Here is an 11,102-nt window from a genome sequence, read left to right as displayed (position 1 = left end):
TATTCCCTGGGCAATCACCCATTGATCGTCATGAAAACTCCAACCTGAAACATTTCGAAGAACTCTGCAATGGCAAAGGTTTTGCAGCAATGTCAATTGATTGTTTGGAATGAATGCATGATGGCACATAAAAAATCGTTGGAAGCTTTAGACAGAACCTTAAAAGATCTACGGAGCAATCATAACCGATTTGGTGGGGCAATGATTTTACTAGCAGGAGTTTTTCGTCAAACATTGCCAGTGATTCCACAATCAACGCCAGCTGATGAACTTAATGCATGTCCTAAGTCCTCCAATTTGTGGAAACATGTAAAAGTACTTCATTTAAACAAGAATATGCGTGTCGAGTTGCAAAATGACCAATTTGGAAACATATTCTCTAAACAACTCATTGACATTGGTAATGGCAAATTTCCTATAGACATGTTGACTGGCTGAATTAACTTTCCTCGACGTTTTTGTTAGTTAACTCGATCAAAAGATGAACTTATTCAGAAGGTGTTTTCAGATGTTGCTCGAAATTACAGAAACCATGATTGGTTGAGCGAACGAGTTATATTGGCTGCAAAAAAACATAGATATAAATGAACTTAACCCTTCACTGCATACGAGTATAAGGTCACCAGTGACCTGATCACTTTATCGGTCGTTATCTCAACAATCGATTAATATTTGTACTTCATCATGGTAGTGATGCATTATCAAATATATAAATATTTGTTTTTCAACAAGATTTTAAAGTCAAGGAGATTATATAATTAAAAATTATCATAATTGATAAATAATTTTAATGATAACACATGTTGCTGTGACTAGGTGACTTTGAAATGATGTTGGCAACGTTTGTGTGCTTGTATTATTCAACAAAAATAATTTTACTATTTAGGGTACACTTCTTAATCTATAAATAGTATTTGTTGGGTTTTTAAGCCAATACGTTTTTGTTTACACTGATTAGATTGAAGAGGTCATAAATGACCTTCCATGCAGCTTGGATTATATATATTGTATTGCATATCCCATACTGCATTTTGTCGTGACTAGTGTCATATTCGTCCGTACCGTTGCCATATAACGTGCGATTATTTATGACTCAACGTGTAAACAATTGTATTATAATTATTTAAATATTTTTAATTTAAAAAAATGAATAAATTGACAGAACAAGATATTGAAAATCTTATTTATAACATTCCTGATATAAGTGAAGATGAATTTAGCGATATAATGAGTGACGATGAGTTGTTTGCATCTTTGATTGATCGCGTAAGGACATTTTTTGATTTATGTATAAAGTATATTGTATCTAACTTATAATGTATTTTAGTACGATGATGAACCGGGGCCTGTTGACAATTTGATTCCAAACAGTCAACCCGATAATTCAAATGAAGTTTTCACTTTGCCAACTTATTACCGCGAGAATAGTCCGCCACCTATAGAAATAGCTGACAATTTCACAAATGAACTTTTTAGCCAGTACAATCTTGAAAATAATTCTGAGGTAACAGTAGATAATTATTTACCATCAACATCAGATTCAAATAATTCTAATATTTCTATGGCTAAAAAAGCCTCAAAAAAAAAAAACTAGAAATAATACATTTCAAACACGTAATTCACGCTCTAAAAAAAATACTTCTAAACCAAAAGAAAAACCGAATATAGTTTGGAAACGTGGTAATTTTGTGACGAATTCTGAACACATAAAATTTATTGGATCTGATTGTTTATCAAAAGAAATTTCAAATTTAACTTCGCCGATTGATTTTTTTCGTTATTTTTTTGACGACAAATTAGTAGAACATATTTTAGAACAAACTAGAATTTTTCATGCACAGCAAAATCCTATGAAAGAAATAAATATTTATAAAACTGATATTGAACAGTGCTTAGGTATAGTAATTATGATGTCAGTAGTTCATATGCCAAATTTAAGAAGCTTCTGGTCAGGAAACACCTATAATCATATTATTAGAAATTGCATGAGTGTGAATGTATTTGAAAATATAAAGAGATATATACACTTCAATAAAATGAATTTGACTTACCGCGAGATGATCCCAATCGTGATAGATTATTTAAGCTGAGACCAATTATTTCTGCTCTTAAACAAAAATATATCAGTATTCCAATGGAAGAGTGTATTTCTCTAGATGAACAAATATGCCCTACAAAAGCTAGATCATATATGAAACAATATTTACCTATGAAGCCCCATAAATGGGGGTATAAATTATTTGTTCTTTGTGGGTCATCTGGATATGCATATGATTTTGAGTTTTATACTGGCAACGAAAATAATTCGTTTGAAAGATTATTTTATTCTGAACCAGACTTTGGAGCCACGGGAAATGTCGTTGTCCGGTTGACAAGATCTATTCCAATAAATATGCATCACAAACTATACTTTGATAACTATTACACATCTATTCCAGTAATGGCATTTTTAGAAAACCGTAAAATACACACAGTAGGAACTTTTCGTGCAAATCGGTTTTTTGGAGTTCCGATAGATGATAAATCTATGCTAAAAAAACCACGAGGTACGTCTGAAGAATTTATCACTGTATACGAAAATGTGCCTATAACAGCAGTCGGGTGGAGGGACAATAAAGTCGTAAAAGTTGCATCAACATATGTAGGTGAAGTTCCAACTGATAAAGTTAAAAGACATGATCGAAAAACCAGAACTAATATTGAAGTTACAAGACCACAGTGCATAAATATTTATAATAAGCATATGGGCGGCGTTGATATGATGGACTCGATGATTGGTCGTTACCGAATAAATATAAGAACTAAAAAATGGTATATGAAATGCTTCTACCATTTACTAGACATGACACTGGTAAACTCTTGGTTAATTTATAAAAAACTGCCTGGAAATAGACTAACTTTGGCAAAATTCAAAGAGGAAGTTTCAGTTAGTCTTTGTCAACAATATAAAAAACCTACAAGAGGAAGACGTTCTTCTTTAGAAAATCAATTAATTAAAAAAAAAAAAAAAACCAACAGCTCATATACCAAACGTTGAAATAAGACTGGATGGACTAAATCACTGGCCTCATTGGAGTACAGAAAGACGGCAATGTAAAAAACCGGGATGTATTGACAAAACGTTTACTCAGTGTGAAAAATGCGAGGTATATTTATGCTATGGAAAAGAAAAAACGTGTTTTAAAATGTTCCATACAACATAATTATGTACTTATTTATTATTATTTATGAAGAAAGGTAATTTTTTTTTTTTTTATTTATTGTTTTTATATTTTGTTATTTATACGGAAATATGTTTACATAGCAGTGGCGCACCCAAGGGGGGGGCTTTGGGGCTTAAGCCCCCCCCAAAAAATATTTTTTCATTAAATTACACATTTTTATAGAAAATATAGTATAACCAAGATAAATGATAATGTTTTATTTTAAAATTTTATTATTATGTTAGATACACATATATATACATAATAGTTAGTACTTTACGCGATAAGGTTTGTGACAATCAATATACTCTATGGTGGCAATCGTCGATTTTTTATTTCGTTGAAAATTATTTTTAGATACTATAACGATTACGTACGATCGACTTTGATTGTTAACTACGATAACAATGATAATTATGATTTTCGACTATCTGTGGCATGAAAATCTCGTTTAGATAATTCAGTCTGTTCGATTTTTTCTTTGTGGTAGTTGTGTCGAATGTGCATAGGAGTAAAAAAAAAAACCGGAGTTAAAATGAGTCAAAAACGAAAGAAACCTGAAGTTGGTACTAGTAATAGTCTTTTTAAGTATATTAGTATTAAACCAAAAATTTCAACTATCAATGAACCGCCCAGTCCTCAAAAACATTTTGTTTCACCGAGTTCACCGTCACCGTCAACATCTGATATTGTTGGTAATTATGAAAATTTGTCTTCTTTCGATATATCATTATTTGTAAATAAAAAACTCGACGACAAACAAAAAATTCAAGTTTTACAAAATGTGTGGGTCCCAGATAATAATTATAATTTTCCTAATCAACAAATTGGAAATCAAAAAAGAAAATTTAATATACTATGGTTAACTAAATACAAATGGTTAACATACTCAAAAATTGAAGATAGTGCTTTTTGTAAAGTTTGCGTATTATTTTCACCTTCTGAGGCTGGTTATAGTTCAAACCAATCACTTCATACATTTGTTAAAAAGGGGTACAATAATTGGAAAAAAGGCTTAGAAAAATTCGAAAAACACGGAAGTTTAAATTATCATAAAGAAGCTAATTTAAAAGCTGACCATTTTATGGATGTCATGTTAGGAAAAATATTATCGGTTGATAAACAAATTGATAAATTTCATCACCAACAGACTTTAGAGAATCAAGAAAAACTTAAACCGATAATAAAAACAATTATTTTGTGTGGACGACAATGTCTACCACTTAGGGCACATCGAGATTATGGAACGTTTAATATAGATCAAGAGCCCGAGTGCAACGAAGGTAATTTTCGAGCGTTACTTAGGGCACGAATTGATTCAGGAGATACAAATTTAAAACAACATTTAATGACTTGCGGAAAAAATTCAACGTATATTAGTTGGAATATTCAAAACCAAATAATAGATGCTTGCGATGAAGTCATTTTAACAAAACTTGTAACTAAAATTAACAACGCTAAATGTTTTACTATACTCGCTGACGAAACGTCTGATATTTCTTCTATTGAACAATTCGCATTGTGTATAAGATATATTGAATCAACCGATGTAAACAATTTTAAAATAGTTGAACATTTTTTAAAATTTGTACCAGTAGAATCAACTTCGGGTCAAAATTTAGCAGATGTACTTTTAACAACATTGAATTCATGTGGTATTAATATAAATTATTTACGCGGACAAGGTTACGATGGGGCTGCAGCAATGAGTGGCAAATTTAAAGGTGTCCAAGCGCGTATAATAGAAAAATATCCAACTGCACTTTATGTTCATTGTGTTTCACACAGCTTAAATTTGGCTTTATCTAATGCTGTTGATATAGTACCTATTAGGAATAGTTTTGGTGTTATAGAAAAAGTATACACGTTTTTTAATACACCAAAACGTCAAATTATTTTAAAAAATCAAATTCAACTCTTAGTTCCTGATATTAATAAAACTAAACTTGTTCAACTATGTCCAACTAGATGGGTTGAACGACACGATTCAATAATAGTATTTAATCAACTTTTATTACCTGTAGTGGCGGCGTTAGAAGAAATTCAATCGTGGAACTGTAAAGACTCTTCATCAGGTGCATTTTTACTTTTAAATGGTATTCGTCAATCTACATTTATCATTTCATTACTTTGTTCAGAAAAATTATTAGCTTATACTTTACCAATAAGTAAAATACTTCAAACGACAGATATAGATCTAACAACTGCAGTTAACCAAGTAGAAAGTGTAGTGTCTATTCTCCGACGACTTAGAAGTAATGCCGACAATGAATTTAAACAATTATTTTTAGAAGCACAAGAAATTGCGTCTAATTTAGACTTGACTATGTCTATACCAAGACTCACAAAACACCAAACTAAGCGATGTAATACACCATCTGAAAGTATTGAAGAATACTATAGACGTTCAATTTTTATTCCATGGGTCGATTCATTTCTTAATAGTCTTTCTGATCGATTTTTAAAACATAAAAATCTCCTAACAAGTTATAAATGTCTTTTACCAACCGGACGTAATCCAACAGATGAACAAATTTCAAGTTTTAAAAATCTTTTTGACTTTTACGAAAAAGATACGCAACAAATTAATTTTTCTGTCGCTAAGGCCGAATTCGAATTGTGGTATGAAAAATTCAAAAACTGTGGCTATACTTTACCACTAAACGCAATTGATGGTTTAAATTTATGTGATATTAAAATATTTGAATCAGTATTTATACTTTTGAAAATATTTGCAACGTTACCAGTAAGTACAAGTACGGCTGAGAGATCGTTTTCCACTCTACGGCGAATTAAAACCTATCTTCGAAACACAATGGGACAGTCACGTTTAAATGGTCTGGCAAATCTTCACATACATCGAGAAATACAAATTAAAGAATCCGAAGTATTAAAAATTCTTTCTGAAAAGGGACCCAGGAAACTTAAATTTTAAATTGATTTGTCATAATATTTAGTTATAAATATAAAATACATAATAATACAACATATTATATAATAAATGCTAATAATAAATAAAAGTGATTGTTTAAAAATTAGTTTTAATTTTTTACTTGTGTATAAGGAAAAAAGAAAAATTATTAAGCCCCCCCCAAGCAAAAATTCTGGGTGCGCGCCTGTTACATAGTATATGTTATATACTTATATATTAAAATATGTTAAATATTTCAGTAATATTAATTATTTATATACCTAGTCAAGAAAGTTTAAAATTTTTTTTTGTATAATTAAGTTTAAGTAAAATATAATTACGTTTTTCAAAAATTAAAATTGATATTTTATATGGAATTTTTTTGTGTAAAATATGTACCTACGAATGCATGGAAGGTCATATTTGACCTCAACAATATGTTTGTTAACATGTTTGCAAATATTAATAGTAGATTTTTTTTATTATTTTTAGTGAAATCCTGGTAAAATTTCACATAAATTAGAATTTTTTTACAAAAATCTAAGTTGTCATGCAGTGAAGGGTTAATTTAAAAATTTAAGAACAAATTACTGGTGAATCGAGAATATATAAATCAGTTGATTCGGCAACTAACTAAGATGATGTAGTCAACTATCCACCGGAATTTTTAAACTCGCTGGATTTACCAGGATTGTCACCTCACAATCTTCAATTAAAGGTTGAGTCGGTAATTATAATGTTGCAAAATATCAACCAACCGCGTCTTTGCAACGACACACGGTTAGCGATAAAAAAAATTACTAAACAACGTGATAGAAGCAACCATACTGAAAGAAAAGTATAAAGGAGAAGATGTTCTCATGCCGTGCATCCCAATGATTTCATTCTTTCAACCCAATGAAAATGAACTACCAAATATATCAAATAAAGAACAATTATCTTTAATTATAAGAATTTTGCATATAAAAAAGTTAATAATAAAAGGGTAGTATTAAGTACAAGAGTACTTTATAAATTTTCTTCGTATAACCCTTACTAACTAGATTGGGATTAACAGATGCTTTGAAACAAGAATTGGAAAGTTTGGGTTTATGTTTATCAAACTTTCGTGGTCAAGCCCATGATAACGGTGCTAATATGGTAGGACATAAGCAAGGTGTTCAAGCCCGTATTTCAGAGGAAAATCCTAGAGTCCTATTTTTACCATGTTGTGCTCACTCATTAAATTTGTTATTAGGTTTGTAGTACATTATTAACTATTTTTTATGAATTTGTAAAATCTAAATTCTAATCTAAACAATTATTATGATTATTTTTTAGGAGATATGGCCAAATGTATACCTCAAGCTATGACTTTTTTGGGGTAATGGTAATACAAAGATTGTACACAATATTTTCAGCTTCTACAGAACGCTGGGAAATGTTAAACAAACATTTACATGGTCTTACACTGAAGCCGATTTATGAAACTAGATGGGAGTGTTGTTTAGAACCAGTTAAAGCATTAAAAGAGCAATTGCAAGAAATTAGTGAAGCACTGTTAGAAGTTAGCAATACAACAAAAATACCAGAAATTCAAAGTGAGGCTAAATCACTTCTTGAATATGAAATTACTTTTGAATTCATTTCAAGCACTATTATATGGTATGATTTATTAAACGCTATCAATAAAGTAAGTAAAACCTTACAACGTGAACACATATTTATTGACTTCGCTTTACAGAACTATATTGGCCTTAAAGTATTCTTAACAGGATATAGAGAAAATGGTTTTACAAATGCAAAAAAGGAAGCTATTAAAATATGTCAACGATTGGAAATAGTACCAGAGTTAAAAAAAAAAAGAAATATAAAAAGAAAAAAAATGTTTGATTATGAAAATCCAAGTATGAGTACATCTGTTTCTGATATCAATGTTAATTCTTTTAAAAATGAATATTTTTTTCCAATTTGGATCAAGCGATAGTTTCTATAAATGAAAGATTTCAATAATAGGACAAATTTAATGATTATTTTGGTTTCCTGTATAATATTGGAAGTATTTCTAAAATGAATAAAGATGATTTAATGAAAAATTATATGGATATTCAAAATCTGTTAGAAGTCGGTGACACAAAAGATATAAATGGTCGAGAAATGTTTGATGAATTGGTCATTCTTTGTGAGATTATTGAAGAAGATACCTCACCACTAAAAGTTCTTGAAAAAATATTTAGTTACAGCGCTGATGACATTTACTGCAATGTGTCCATAGTATTAAGAATATTATTAACTATGCCTGTAACTACTGCTTCAGCAGAACGATTTTTTTTAAAGCTCAAATTAATAAAAAAACTAGGTATCTCCGAAGCACGTTGTCACAAGAAAAAGTCATCAACTTAGCTATAATCTCTATAGAAAAAGAAATTGCTGACCAATTAAAATATGATGATATTATTGATCAATTCGCGGATATAAAGAGTAGAAAAGTTAATTTTTAATATATTTTTAAATTGTACCTATTGCTATATTATTTTATATTTTTTGTCTTATTTTGTCAATATTTTTTTGATAATTTATATTTATTATATTAAGTTTGATTGTATGACATGGTGCGTTATTAAATATTAGTTAATTTACTTATTCATGTTGTTGTAGGTTTAAGGTACTAAACTTGCTAAGATTATTTGCGCACATTTGAGTTTCAAATTTGGGGAGCTATATACGCAACTGACGTGCGATAATGATATTTTAACCTTGGGCATTTTACAGTGCCCCGAGGCCCGCAAATCGTCGGGACGGCCCTGGAGGTGATACACAAATATGTTTCACTCGGGCGAAGCCGGATAATTCAGCTAGTTATTGTATTAAACTTATTACCAAAAGGTTCTTTAAATGAACCATCGGGTTCTAGAAATATTTACTTAAAAAAAAAAAAAAACAAATAAGTAATTAAAATTAAAAATAATTATCAATATATTTTATAGTTATGGTATTTTGCTTAAAATAAAGACGTCATTTGACGCCTTAGGTATTTCATTATCTTTTATATATTTATAATACCAAAATAAATTTCTTAAAACTTTGTGAAAGACAGAAACAATGGGAACCTGAAAGACGTATTTACTTTATGGGGAATAATAAGAAAAAAAACGTCTTTACTCGTCAAAAGGTTATATAGTGAAATTGTATTATTCTTAACATCAATAGTACATCACCTACCAAATTACCAGATTCCAGTCAGTCACTTCGTATCGACAGTGCTTATAATCACGACATAGATATTTACGCTGCAGGACTTGCTAGTCAATCCGAAACCTGTGGAGCTGGATGTAGACAATCACCGTTTTGTAATTAAAAATGTATAAACAATTTTGTATAAGAAGCTAATAGTTGAACATTTAATATAAGAATTCTTATAAGTTTGGTTTACAATAGTTGTAAAAGAAGTTGAGTGTTGGCCTGCAATAAAAAATATTTATCTAAAGTTTTAATTTTTCGAAATCAAAAATTCGCGTGTAAAATAACGATTTACTATCAAATAATTTTAAATGTTCGTTATAGTTAAAAATTACTAGTCGTAGAAACTTGAAACATACACCAATTGTTTAAATTGACATATTCTGTCTATTATTTCATTTTGGAGTATTCAGGTCATTAAAACATAAACCGCCTTTTTTACCACACAGTAAAAAATATATTATTCTGAGCTGACGTTCTCATTTCATTTCATTCAAAATCGTTTTTCGTACCTGTTTAATGATACATATCATAGAATCATTGCATTTATAATTAGTGTATTATAGCTATCGAAAAAAGCCAACGTAGGTAAAAGCAGGAATATTATTATCATCCTTATGCTGAAAAAATTTGAAAATTGTACGACTACTGTAACCCAAGTGAGAGCTTTTCAGTGTTCTACCAGAACATGTGAACGGAAAATACGTGTGTGTGTGTTACTCTCGTCATTAAAGTGATTTACTCTAACTCAGCCGATTTTCTGATTATAATAATTTTATTTATAGTTATTTCTATAACATCAACAATTCATATTACTATTTACTATTACATTACATATAATAATGTATTATTATATGTACCTATATGAATATATAATATTTTTATTTATTGTTATTTGTATAACACCAAGGCCAACAATATTCATATTGCTATTTACGATTATATTATACTTACTATTTACCATAATCGGCATGAACTATTTTCGATAGTGTCTGTCGTCGGCTCGTCTCCGAAAGTATAATATAAAACTATATTATATCTACACTAAATGCAAATATACCTATCGGTACATATATATGTCTTGTTTCTACTGAATACAGTTGATATAAGAATGTCGATGTCGATTATTAGGTATTAGATACGAGAAGAAGAGGATTAAACTATAAGTAAATTAAATTTACGTACAGTCAATATAATATTTTTATTTTCGTTATTATTATTTTTTTTAATTTTTACATAGCAACCGGTTGGTATAACAATCGATTGCTATAAACAATCACCGTCTCGACTGGTAACATTATCATTGTCGCACAAATTAACAGAATGACCTCCAGCCAAAAGACATACCTGTAATACATGTCAATATAATTTAATAATGTTACCGACACACAACTGCGCCAGACAGTCGCAATTGAAATTTACTTTTTGACGTAATCACGTAATGGGGGAAATCGCGACCGTTGTCATAACGCCCAGCAGGTAGCAGCACATGACAGCAATAAATATTCAATAAAATTGAAATCTTTACGTAAAAACTGTTTCGCGCGGGAAAGAACCGAGAAGGCTACAGTGATAACTAAGAAACGAAATTTTCACTACATTATAAGGAGAACATTGACAGTGCAACATTATTTTTATTTTTTCGATATCAGAACTCAAAAAAAAGTAATTCTAGTTTGAAAAATGGAAAAATAATGAATTTTGAAACAATAAGAACTTTTTTTGTATTTGTGACATCGAAAAATTAAAAACAACGTTGCACAGTCAAT

At 29.8% G+C, this 11,102-nt stretch overlaps 1 protein-coding gene across 1 annotated transcript; it reads left to right on the top strand.

The window, feature by feature from the left end:
• The first annotated feature begins 2,134 nt into the window (after nt 1-2,134).
• On the top strand, nt 2,135-3,037 carry LOC126552397 (piggyBac transposable element-derived protein 3-like). Its single transcript, XM_050207098.1, has one exon. It carries the CDS (start codon nt 2,135-2,137, stop codon nt 3,035-3,037), a length of 903 nt encoding a protein of 300 aa, XP_050063055.1.
• The last annotated feature ends 8,065 nt before the right edge of the window (nt 3,038-11,102 follow it).

This window comes from Aphis gossypii, chromosome X (genome assembly GCF_020184175.1).
Source record: "Aphis gossypii isolate Hap1 chromosome X, ASM2018417v2, whole genome shotgun sequence".
Classification (NCBI taxonomy): domain Eukaryota; kingdom Metazoa; phylum Arthropoda; class Insecta; order Hemiptera; family Aphididae; genus Aphis; species Aphis gossypii.
This window is presented reverse-complemented; position numbering and strand designations above follow the sequence as displayed.

What these genes read in the sequence shown, in the direction of transcription:
- LOC126552397 (XM_050207098.1), top strand. Translation starts at nt 2,135, where the DNA reads ATGGAAGAGTGTATTTCTCTAGATGAACAAATATGCCCTACAAAAGCT.